This window comes from Octopus sinensis, unplaced genomic scaffold (genome assembly GCF_006345805.1).
Source record: "Octopus sinensis unplaced genomic scaffold, ASM634580v1 Contig11999, whole genome shotgun sequence".
Lineage (NCBI taxonomy): Eukaryota > Metazoa > Mollusca > Cephalopoda > Octopoda > Octopodidae > Octopus > Octopus sinensis.
In genome coordinates, this window is record NW_021832528.1 from 170,667 (window position 1) to 183,915 (window position 13,249).

General features: G+C 33.2%; 1 protein-coding gene, 1 long non-coding RNA gene and 1 other non-coding gene across 3 annotated transcripts; all 3 read right to left on the reverse strand.

Annotated features, from left to right (window-relative positions):
• Nucleotides 1-8,436: 8,436 nt before the first annotated feature.
• LOC115229149 lies at nt 8,437-8,555 on the reverse strand. The gene has a single exon (XR_003883300.1). It is a non-coding gene; the product is annotated as a 5S ribosomal RNA (ribosomal RNA).
• Nucleotides 8,556-11,810: 3,255 nt separating this feature from the next.
• Nucleotides 11,811-12,173, reverse strand: LOC115229144 (protein phosphatase inhibitor 2-like). Its single transcript, XM_029799554.1, has one exon. The coding sequence runs from the start codon at nt 12,171-12,173 to the stop codon at nt 11,811-11,813; it is 363 nt and encodes a 120-aa protein (XP_029655414.1).
• A 735-nt stretch (nt 12,174-12,908) lies between these two features.
• On the reverse strand, nt 12,909-13,249 carry LOC115229136. The gene is made up of 3 exons (XR_003883299.2): nt 13,096-13,249; nt 13,007-13,065; nt 12,909-12,975 (listed from the first exon to the last, which is right to left on the reverse strand). It is a non-coding gene; the product is annotated as an uncharacterized LOC115229136 (long non-coding RNA).

Below are 13,249 nucleotides of genomic sequence, written 5' to 3' on the forward strand. Positions count from 1 at the left end.
AACGAAAATCTTAGCCGCGAAAGAATAAATATAAAGTATAAAATCACAAAATGTGTTTTCTCTATGTCAAGAACGAGACTAAGATATAGATCCAGGCAATGGAAGCTTTGAATGAGAATAGTAGGTACTATGAAGTGATTAGAGTACTACTGAGACTTAAACACAGAAACTTTTATTTATAAATGACGGAAATGACAGGCGAATCGCAGATTCCGCAAAAATCGTCCATTTCAAGAAATTGTTTAATTCAAAAAGAAAAGGAATTGCAGCATTTACTGGCCATCATAGGAAATTGGAGTTGGAAATAAACGGTTTTCGTGAAGGAAGATCGACTTCTGACATTGTTTGGAGTCATAGATGAGACGTTCCACTAATCAAAGGTTCAAAAATGCGACAAAAGTTGGTTATCGAGGACGGAACTCAGTCTTATATACAGTCAATTGTGTTGAAGAAAACACTGGAGAGTATGATTGTTGAACACAGACACGGATTAAAATCACTGATGAGGAGATAAATTCAGCCAGTTGCCCCTTAATTGAAGCAAGTCATTTGTACGAAGATAATATGGCGAGTGGGAAAAGGAGTCGTAACTAACTTGGAGACAGAGGATCAGGGAGTGATGTTGATTACTTCCTCCTCCAAAAGGAGGAGATTAACCTCTAGCGGAGAACGGTCGGATTAGCATCAATGAAATAATATGTCACATGGGTGATCAGACCCCTATGGGCAACCTGGCCTTTACGTGTTTCCATGGCAACTACATAGCAAATATTTACTAAAAGGCCAACTAATATAAAGGCAAACGATCCGAACTAATGATTGAACTTTAAATTTTTGAGAAAATGATGTTTTATATTGAACCATGCTTGTTTTAAAATAGTAAAATTATTTACAACATTAGCAAATTATAATGTGAATTATTTTTATTTTTGATAATATAAATTGCAACATTAGCAAATTATAATTTACATCAAATTTTTTGCAAAGTTTGTAACAACTTTAACTCTAACCTTAACCCAACCCTAACGTTGGCAAGTGACACATAAATATTCAAAATCTAACCCTAACCTTAACCCAAACCCTAACTCGAAATTAAATGATGTTTCTGCTGACGATTCTTCAGACATTTTTGACAAAAATTGGAAGCCTTTTTGGCCAACCGGTGTTTGCTTCGAGCATTCATATCCTCCGGAATATCCCGATTAACGCTTCCTTAATTTGATTGTATTCGTTAATATTTCTGACGTAACACTTAAACCCAGACATCACAAGTGTGAGTAACCACGCTGTTAAAATTAATATACTTTTGGGTAAGCCATTTTTAAAAGATAATTCAAATGTAATTTTAAATTAGAATAATTGATTAATCTACACTCTTCCATATATAAATTGCTATATTCAATATTTAATACCTTTTCTGCGGTTTCCATAGAAACACGTAAAAGGACTGGCTGCCCATAGCGACATAGTCGCCCATGTGACATAATACCTGAATGACATACTCTTTAACCTTAAATTAACTTTTAAATAAAATAATTATTTTCACCGTTATTCAATGGAACACGCCGTTGAATAGACCGACTACTTTTTATTCAAATAAAATGTAACCTTCCTTCCGGTCTTAGCGTGGCGTTATGGGGTCCACCATGTCAGTTGGAAAATTCCAATCGGATATGGAAACGCTCAGGAGGCACTTAATGCCTACCGAAAAAGGAGTTCTAGAACTCAGACCCTGGGACATCGTCATCTTAGGCCGATCATGCGGGCAGGATCGAACCTTTCAGTAGGATCTCCCTCGTTTGGATCGGCGATCACGGGGATTATTATAATTAACTGGCTTACCCGTCTTTGGTCTTTAAATAAATAAATAAATAAAAATAATAATAAAATTGCGGCATGGTTTTAGTGAAGCTTTTTTTGCATGAAATACATCAATTAAGGATTATCTTAATTCTGATTGCGATCCGTCTTTTTTAAAGATGTCAATAAGAAAAAAAAGAAATTTAGAATCTGATCCGGTTTTAAGATGGAAAAACTTACATTCTGAACCTCGTTTTTTTGCGGCCGATGAATATAAGCTAATGTTCCAAGTACAGTCAGAACATAATATGGATTATTTTTGGCGAGATCGTTATTTAAAAAGCTTCGTAATCGTTATTACGATGTTACCCGAACTGAGGTTGCTCACATTAGTTTAAAATGTTCATTTTGTCAGGTAGTTTTTTGACATTTGTTAGTCAAAAATAACTCGTATAATCTCCAATAGACCGCGTGATAGACACATTGCTGACTTAATAGATCTTAGACGCAAATCGACCAAACTGCCTCTATATGATGGGCTAGATGCTACAGTGTATTATGTCGTCACTGTTCACAAAGATTTATATCTTCCTGAAGACTATAAAGGAAACATTTTAACTGGCGTACATATTTCGAGGCTGAAAAGGCTTAATTGACTTTGTTTTTGGTTTGTTCTAAATTTAATTTGTCTAAAAGTCATAAAAACCATTAATATTAAGACATTTTATATGGATAGAATTAATGAAAATCACATTTTGATTTTAATCCATTCAACTACAGAATTTAATAAAAAGGAAATGATATCCATTATAAAGATGTTTTCCTTAAGCGGTTTATTCTGTTTGAGATAAAGTCTAACTACAGCCAAGGCCTGCTAGCATGCGATTACGTACTACTACACCTAAATCCAACTGCGAGTTTTTCAACTGCAGTAACGTTAGTATACAGTGTATGGTATACACAAGGCATTCTCAACCTTTTTTGGTTCATCGCCCCCTTAGATATTTTATCGACCCCTTGTCCACATACAATTTAAAAATTTTTGTGCATTATTCATTAATTGGTTGTTTTTGTATATAACTTAAAAATCAAAATATAAAACAATAAATCAAATGTAAAAATTGAATTTTCATTAAAAATTATTATCAACTAAATAAGTGGTGGAGAATGTCAATAATTTTTTTTTTTTTTTTAATAAAAAACTAGAATTGGAAAAATTTTTTTTTTTGAGAATTTTTTTTTTTTAATCGGCCTGGCCATTGTTCGGGGCAACGCACACTGCGTCCTCGCCGCTGGAACTTAACTATTTTCGGTGTTAATTTTCCAATTCTAGTTTTTATGTCAATAATACATTTCTCATTTCCTTCCATAAATTTCATTTGTAGATCTTTTTTGATTGCCAAAATTTCGAGATACCACCCTGTTGAAATCTGTGAATATATTCATCATTATATTTCAATTATCTCTTCTCGGACTACTGAATTTGTACAGGTTTCCAATTATTTCCTCATTTAATACACATTCATTATCGAAATACCTGAATGTTATTAAAAATTCGAAAATAACCTCCCAAATCCCATTAAAACAGCTTTACTATCTACAATGACTCTTTCATCCCTTTGTAAAGAAAACTTACTTCGCTTCAGTCTTTCAATAAAAATTTTTTTTACATTATCACCCATTTCATCAATTCTTCGACGAATCGAATCATTGTTAAGAGGAAGTTTTTGTGGGTGATAAATATGAACTTTCATCCAGAAAAAAACAGAACAGCGTGCTGAAAACGCTAATTATTTAAGCAATTTTTTCCTACTGTCTGGGTTGTGTCGTACGATTTTACTTTAATTTCCAACTGAACTATAATCAAGGCTGTCCAATTCTGCAATCTGCCAGTTCTCGTTATGAAGATATTGTCTTGAACACCCGACTAAAATGCAAACCAAACGACCTCTCTGGGTCACAAAATGGACAAATCTCGACCGTGAGTATTGATATGCCAGGGAAATGCGAGTCAATTCCTTACATGAACATGGACGAGTCATGTTTGGAATGTAATCATCTAGCTGTAGATCATCTCAACATCGAAACTGGGACTATACAGTACCGCTCAAATGTTCGGACCACCCTATTTTTCTCAATTTCCAAGTCAATCCTAAATTATTTTTATACGGTTCTTTAGAGAAACTTATTAGATAAGCTTAAACACATTTATTCTATTTTAAAAACTTGGACAGATATTCATGTTTGGCGCAATTTTAAAATTATCGATTTTATACTCGATCATATGTTCCGGACCAGTTTAAAAAAAACCGAAAATTTATTAAACTTATAAAAAGTTAATAATTAATATTTCCTCCGTTGTTCGTTTATAACAGCATTTATTCGCATTTGTTATTTATTAGTCTTTTGTTTTTAATTGAATCAAAAATTATTTAAATTTAAAGAGATTTAACTGGTTCGAAACATATGATTGCAACTGGTCCGGAACATATGATCGAGTCAAAAATCAATTATATTCAATTGGCGCCAAACAAAAATATTTAAAGAAAATTTTAGAATAGAATAATGTATTTAAGCTTATCTAATAAGTTTCTCTAAAGAACCGTATAAAAATAATTTAGGATTGACTTGGAAATTGAGAAAAATAGGGTGGTCCGAACATTTGAGCGGTACTGTACACGTGTCATCCAATACTGTTTGGGGGATTTTGAAAGGATTAGAAACATTTAGCCAACTGATTTGTCGTTCGGATATCGGAGAAGTGAGTACCTTTGCAATTCATGTCCAGTTTATTGTTCCGAGTGCCAAAATAGAAGACAAACCTCGCTATTCTTATCGTAGACTCCATTTGAACACATCTTTGCGATATATCCCCAAGGAGGTGATCATGCAGAACTTGGTCGAGGAATGATAAATTAGTAAATAGGACGCAATGGCCTACAATAAGCTAAATGCACTTCATTGGACTATTACTGGAAATAAATCAGTCCCCTACGAGAGCACAGTGCACCCAAACATGAGCAAAGTATATATTTGGTGGATTAATTCATGACGGAGCCTATAGTGAGGAATTGGTTTATACGGCACATCATATCAGGGAGATTGTTCAATATGCGGCCTTGAGAGGGATTAGGGTCATCCCTCAGTTTAGTTTGTTTGGTAAAAGTCTCACTAATATAACAGTTGATTTATTCCCGTTGCGCAAAGAATACCCAGACATAGTATTATCCGACGGAAGTATCAACCATCGAATAAAAAAATCCACAACTTTCATATTAGAACTAATAGACGAGTTAGAACAACTATTTCCGGACGAATATTTTTACGTGAAAACGCCAGAATACACGTACGGTGATTTGTTTCACTTCAAATTAGAAATGTTTGTTTTAAAAAGTCACTTTTAGAGAGAAAAAAATAAACCGCAAATTCATTTATGGTCCAGATTATGGCTACAATAACAATCCTCGTGACTCTTAGAAATATTTTTATTACTCGAACAAATCAAAACGAAATCGGGACGATTTTGAAATTATTTCAGTCAGACTTGATGAGCTGAAAGGATACAAAGTAAGTGACTATATTACATCTACTTTCCCTGGATTCGAGATGCACGTCACTGAGACAGACGAATACAATATTCTCCCCACTCTTTGGTAAATATATTTCAGGCATGTCTAGGCCAACTTGTTCAGGATTTGCGATGAAAATGTGGTACTCATTTAAATGGAATAACCAAGATGAAATCAGTCGAATCAAGTGCATAATGAACTCGTAATTAATTTTTGTATATTCCACTCTTAAATCGCTGTACTTCTGCGATTATTACTACGACATATAATCTAACATTCCTGGACATTCGTGTTATCAACTAACACTTATTGTCTCTCCTCGAGTTAGTGAGGAGACCTGAGAGCCAAAACTCGTATACTCCCGCCCAAGACTTTACTAGTGTCCTCTTGTCTCTCCACCGCTAGATATTGAGTATTGACAAGGTGTCATGTAATCCTCGATGCCCTTAGACCAGGAAAACCAGGAAACCAGCTGGCCGTACCAAAGAATATCTATAGCAATTTTGCGAGGTAATTCGTATGCTATTTGTGATGTATCCACTGGCGAATTCTAATTGTTTTACACTTCCAACTTCTTGTAAATTAAAGATAATTTTTTATTATTCTTCAGACCATATCATTCAACGGCAGACCTACTTACAATCAAATTGCAATCAAACGCTAATGATTAAACCAATCATTGTGAGAGGTCGAGTTCTGTTTGGAGTTAAATGGTCTAGTAACCTTGAACACCTCCTGGCGCCCTATTTTGCTGATTGGCTTAGTTTTGTCTCTTTGATCTCCAATGGGCTAGCCTAATGTTTGTTTATTCGAGAAAGCAGACGATTTGAAGGGTCTTCACTTTTCTAGTCAAAATAAATTAAGACCGCTCAAGTTATATGAAGGTGGTTTATCCACAAAAACAAACGTAAGACTACAAGACCAAACAATCCCAGCACACACTGGATTGTAGAACCATCATTAAAAAACTTTTTAAAATGATAGACACAAATGAAAAAAAGTCGCTGGAAATTTTGGAAATTCCAGTTTGCTATTATAACAAGGCTGTACACTCATTTTCAAATCAGAGTCCTTTCAAAAGACATTAAAAGATATGCGGAATAAAAACTTTTGTTGCATGTTATAATTATCAAATTATGTATTTAGAAAATATTAGAAATCATTTTGAAAAGAAAAACTTGACCAGAAAGTAACTTATATAATGAAATAATTACGATAATATTACTCAAAATTTACCTAATTTTTTTCAAAACTAAGAAGTAGATTTAATCAAAATCAAAGAACCAAGGAAAACAGAGTAACTAACAAATCAACTTCCTCAAGTTGAGATGGTTCTTTGACATGGACAGCAACAGGCGCGACTTGTTCGGATGTATTCTCGGCCTCATCGATTTCAACATCAAGAGCGCAGGCCACAATAGTATTAATGGCAGAAATAAACTTGGAAATATTTGGTACAGAGAATCCACTTTGTACAGCAGCTTGAGTATGAAGCAAATCAATAGATTTAAGTAAAGCAGTAGAATTTTCGTTTAAGAGGGCTCCTTTTGACCTTTTTGAGACGAAGAAAAAGAAATCTGGAATTAAGTTGTATGTCCGACGAGTCTTTATAATGGACGAATGTCTTGATCTTGTCCCTTTTTAAAGGGTTGATGGATAGCAACGATTTGCTCTCAACCTTTCAAAAGAGATGTTGGCAGAGCAATACAGTCCTTAAAGTTATCAAAAGAACATTGTTAAAAATGCTTTGGACATGTTTTTGGAAATGAAATAAAATAAAGAGTTGTATGGGAAATTTTACGAGCAGTACCACAAGAGCGTCAAGCTTGGTATTCATGAGGATTCCACAAATCAGGAGAGACTTGTTGAGCTTGTCATGTTCAAATCGAATAAATCAAGAACAGAATGACTGATTTTGATTCCTATGTTAAGAGAATGAAAGAAAAGCAGAATGAGATTTATTATGTATGTGGTGAGGATGTTGCCTCTGTTTCAGATATGAAGTTTTGTATCTTGTTGATTTGTTTGAAGAATATGCAGTTCAGAAAATCAAGAATTATAAGGGGAATAAATTATTATTATTTACCTAACTGTATTACAAAATATTTTATATAAATACTTGAAATTCAAAATTAATAATTTTAAAACAATAAAAATAAAACTCAAAGAACATAATAACTTATTAAACATTTTTAAAACTTACTTTTCATACAAAAAACATAATATTACATTAAAAAATTATTCGTTCAACAATTTTTCATGAAATCCATATATTGTGATATTGTTCGAAGAACTTTCCAACATAAAACAGAATAATCAAATAAAACAATTCATTGATTACATAATGGTTCATTGATTACAAAAATAGCACCGTTTTATCTTGCTGCGGGAAATGGGAGCAGCTCATTCAAACAATTCGAATACTGGTTTAGTTTCCCAAAAAGTTAATTTTCTTACTCCGGCTCTTTGTGGTGTATGTACCAATGCAATTTTATATATTTTGTACTAGTATCTTTACATTGTTTTATATGAATTTTTGTTTCTTGTTCTTGTGACCTCATGTCTCGCAAAAAATTGAGGCGACCTTGGTATTTCTGAACTGAATTAACTGCAATACGTTTATTTAAATGGCACTTTGAAATTGTCGACCAAATTCTGAAAAAGATTCGGGTTTGTGATGTATAATATAGGAGGGTAAGTACTTTGTAAATAAGAAAGTAATCAATAGTCTACATCACATACATTCAAAAAACATATAAATCTGAGAAACTTCTGTTCTATTTCAAAAACAAAAAAGTTTTCTATCACTTAAGATCGACCGATTTCCCCATTTAAAGAGAAGTGGATAAGCAGTCGCTTACAAAACTTTATTTGTTTTTGGCTAGATTTTGCATTATGAAAAGTTTCATTGGTAATGTAAATCAAAGAAGATAGGGGATTCACTTTTAAAACATATCGTACCAGACAGACTTGATGTCTTAGGACGTCAAACGGTGACAAGTTTAATTCCACGAATACTGCCGTACTCAACAATCTTAAACATACTCTTCACCCAACAGGAACAAAAAACGTACGACACTGTTTGTTCCCAGGCGGTCACCCAGCCAAGTACTAGAACAGCCTGTAATCGCTTAACTGCCGTGTTCGGATGGGAACGGGTATTTACGACTAAGTATGATCGTACAATTTTTAAAATTGTGACATTTTTGGAAATAGATAATTCATTTTCCATATCTTCTATATTCAATATTGTATATTGGCTGGTGTTTACTTTTCTACTTAATAGTAGATTTTATTTTGATCAATAAATATTTTCGGAGGACTTGAAGTAATCGTAAAAAGCTGTCCGTCATTGGTTAAAGTAAATACAGTCAACCCTCTCTATAATGAACAAAATGTCCACGTCAAAACATCATGTTCACTATTGTCTATAGTGAACAAAAGGAATCAAAATAACAATAAACAATATTAAAGTATGTGACAGTCCGAATAAAATACACGCCGAATAATCTACACTTGTCACAAATGGCTGAAAAAATTAGAAATCTAAAAATTAGTATGAAAAAAATCAATAATTGATTATTTATTTTAGTAGAATCACATTATTATTTTTTATTTAAAAAAGCGTGAAACATGCGTGTAGTGAGATTATTTAAGGAACACTGGACAAAATCAAAGAAATGAAAGACTCCAACTTTGATACATCGTCAATCGAGCGGCATGAGCGATACAGGCTCACAAAATTGGGAAAGAATTTCCATTTTGAAAATGGAAAAACATATTTTCGAAAAAATGGGCTTAAATTGCGTTTTTTCTGTGAAGATGAAATCGAATTAAAGCTTAAGTGCGTTGAGGTCCAACTTAATAAATAAAATTTAGGCGGAACATAACTATAACCACTTGGGAGAGACCGGCTTTTTTCGAATTAAGAAATCTCTATTATGGATTGAATAGAGAAGAAATCTCTAAGGTGATTTCGAATTGTGCTTTCTGTCAGGTAATAACTCCTTTTAGTAAATATTCTTAGTCGAAAAAATTATTGTCTACGAAGCCTCCGATTACGCCAATCATTGCAAGGAGATGTAGGGACAGATACATTGCGGATTTAATTGACCTCAGAAGATATTCGGCGTTGAATGATGGCTTTAGCTGGGTATGAATTTAATGTTAATAAATAGATTTTGGTAATTGTGGATTCTTTTAGAAAACTTAATTAGGCACGAGAAAGTGCATTAGAAAACTTAATTATTGCTGGCGAAAAAATGATTGAAAAAAGAAAATGGAGATACGACGAAGAAAATATCAATGTCGGAACGACTGTGCTTTTAAGGTCTCAAGCGTCAAATTAATTTTTAGACAGGACAACGATGCCAATGTTCGGCAGTATCCGCTGTACGATGGACTTGATGTTAATAAGTATATTGTTGTCGAGCGAAGAAATGATCTCTATGTTATCGAAAAGGAGGACGGTGAGCGGTTACACGGAATTCATATTTCTCGATTAGCTAAAATTGATTAATTTTCATAAATCCATAATAAAAATAATTTTTTATTTAAATTAACGATAAATTTTATATGAAAATTTTATTAGGATAACCTAAAATGGAATAACAATATTCAAACGTTTAAGTTAACTGCGTAAATTGAGTGTGGTTGGTTTTGTTTATATAAATTAGTAAAAAAGGTTAATGAATTTTACATTAAAAATCATATTTTTAATAATAATTAAACATTTTGTTGTGTAAATTTTTATTTCAGTAAAATTAAAGAATGTAATTATTCGGCGTGTATTTTATTCGTACTGTGACAAAGTATAATTACAAAGATTATTTAGAGATTTTAATCATGTAATCGGTGATTTTTTGAGAATTATTAGTTTGATAATTTCTTAAAATTTTTCGTATTTCGTATACTTTTCCTCTTTGTTCATAATCATTCTCAAGAAACCATAATTCAAGCGCCTTCGCATATTCACTAGCTTCATATTCACTAGCCATATGTCATCCATGCTTTTTTATTTGATTTGTATTCCACTTGTAAATTATTAATTAATTTCTTCTTCCTTTAAAGCAGCGTGGATTTTTGGCTTTTCCAATAACAAATGGGTCAAGTTTTTCTCCCATCATACTAACGCAAAACATAACAGTTACTCTTTCTTTTATCGGTTTTTTAGACAAATTTTTGTCCGAGTCAACAGCTAATGTTCTCTTCGACAAAAATTTAAAAAACAATCCAGTTTCGTCCAAATTAAAAATATTTTTGAACAATATTGTTCTAATTTTCTATTGAGGCTTTCTGTAAAATTTTCAATCATAGACGTTTCAACAAATTGATTTTCCTCACATAAAGCACGGGAAGCAATCTAATATCGATTTTTAAATTTCTCAAGCCATCCATTTGATGCTTGAAATCCTTGAATATTACAAACTTTCGCCATTTTTAGAGACATGGACTTCAAAAGATATTCATTGATTGTAAATCCAAATGATCGTTTTTTAACGAACCATTCAAATAAATCTCTGTCGAATGGTTGAGACTTGGGCAATTAAATTTTCTTCTTTTTTTGGTCATCTTGAACATTAAGTATTCCTTCAGAATTTTTCAAAATTTTGTTTATGCAGCCCAGAGAAACATTGAAATAAAGGGATAAATCGCGCTGTGTGTAATGTCTATTTTTATGATAAAATTCGATTATTTCCTTCTTTTGAAAAAATGACAGGCGTTTTCGATTTTCCACCATGCTAACAACTGTAGAACGTGTAGTTTATTCATTTTAAAGAATTTTAAATATATATGTAAAAAATATTAAATTTAATATTTTTATGTTCACAAAATTTGACGTTCACTATTCTTTAATAGTGAACAAAAAAATATTTAAATAAATGATATTATACATTTTTAAACGTGGTATTCATTTTATAATAAATATATTAATGAGAATTACTAATATTTGTTATTGTAGATTGCATTAATATGGCCTGTTCACTATAGAGAGGGTTCACTATAGAGAGGGTTGACTGTATATGTGGAAGAACATTGGAAGAACTTACTAGACTTGTATACGACTGATTCTATTTCCAAGCTCTGTTTAAACAACTTTTCGCCAATATTTTCCATAATGAAGAGTTTTCATTAGTAATGTAAATCAGGTAAGATAAGCGATCCACTTTTAACAACAACAAACGCACATGCCTTCTTAGAACAGGGAACGCTGACACGTTTAACTACTCTACCATCCTAAACACACTCTTCACCCAACAGGCACCAAAAATTGACACTGTTTGTTCCCAAACGGTCACCCAGCCAAGCACTAGAAGTCGCTTAACTGCCGTGTTCGGATGGGACACCTCCACTCCTCTAGTCACTATAGACAGAGTATCCCTGTAAGACTACTAACGGGACTGGCCGTATAAATAAAAAGACACAAATTAATAAATCAATTTAATTATTTTTTTTGCCTTTATTGGCAACAATAAACTCATCATAATGATCTCTCCTTTTACGTTCAAATTCCGACAATGTCCGTTTTGGTTCCTCAAGTTTGACTGCACTCTCCTGACTACAAACAGGGGAGGTTACAGTCTCCCACACTGCGCCTGCAAAGTCGGGTTGTTCTTCTGAGGTCGGGACTGTGCTTGGTTCGAAGGGAGTCTTTGGTTCGTCTATTTTCATATGTCCGTAGTCCTTGTCGATTGGGTGGAGAGTCGCCAAAACATTCATTTCATCAAAAGTTTGAGTTTTACAAGATTTATTTACTGAAGGATTCTTTTTTAGAATACCACGAGGATTTCCTTGTTCTGACATTTAATGTCCCACCAGAATAATAATTTAAATAATTTTATTAATATTAGTTGATTACCGATTTAATTAAATTAATTATTTATCCACATAACGATCAATGTCAAAAGTGTATCATCTGGAGGGTCACCAACAAATAGGTCATCCATCAACAAAGGATCTATAAATATTCAATATAATATAACTTTCAATATAATTATATTTAGAAAAATCCACAATTCCTGCACTTTTTAAAATTTCTTCATCTATGCAAAAATTCCCGCTAAAATCCCTGCTATTTTTCTTCAAAACTTCAAAGGCGGCATCTGCCATTATTTCCGGACTCCGACAAAAGTTTTTCGCCTCGATTTTCCCGCCACAAACCATATCAATTGCCGCGGTTTTTATTGTAGTTTTGGGCCACAGTGCATTGAAGGCCACTCCTCTGGTCTTGTAGTCCTTGGCCAGTCCGGTGATCAGACCTGACATTGCCGCCTTGGTCACAGTGTAGGCTGAGTGAGTCCGATACCAGTTATGATGAAGGGGCAGAGGGGGACTCAGATTGATAACATGAGGATTAGAAGATTTTAATAAATATTTAATACAATGTTTTATACTATATTTAAATTATATTTCATTTTGGTTTATATAATTTATAATAAATATTTAAATTACCAAAGTAGTGTGCCGCGTATGTTGATGTTGAGCATTAGGTCTAGTTTTTTAGTTTCCAGGTCTTCAAGTGAGGACAAGTGATGGCACTGGCATTGTTAATAAGCACATCAATCCCTCCAAAAGTATCCACTGTTTTTTCCACAGCTTGTTCGATCTATTCCAATTTTTGTATAAAATCCACAAACAGCATTTTCGTTGCGAATATCCAGTTCACATGCCAGTCCTCTCCCTCCAGCATTACTTACTATTATATATGTGGGTATATATTAGTTACTTTCATTTACTGTGGAGTATATAGTGCCTGGTAGGACTGGGTGTGGATTGACGGTTTTTGACCCAATTGAGACATTTGCCCCGTTTTTTGCTAGTTTTAGTGCAATTGCTTTGCCTATTCCACGACTTGCCCCTGTTATTAAGATTGTCTTGCC

What these genes read in the sequence shown, in the direction of transcription:
- LOC115229144 (XM_029799554.1), bottom strand. Translation starts at nt 12,173, where the DNA reads ATGTCAGAACAAGGAAATCCTCGTGGTATTCTAAAAAAGAATCCTTCA.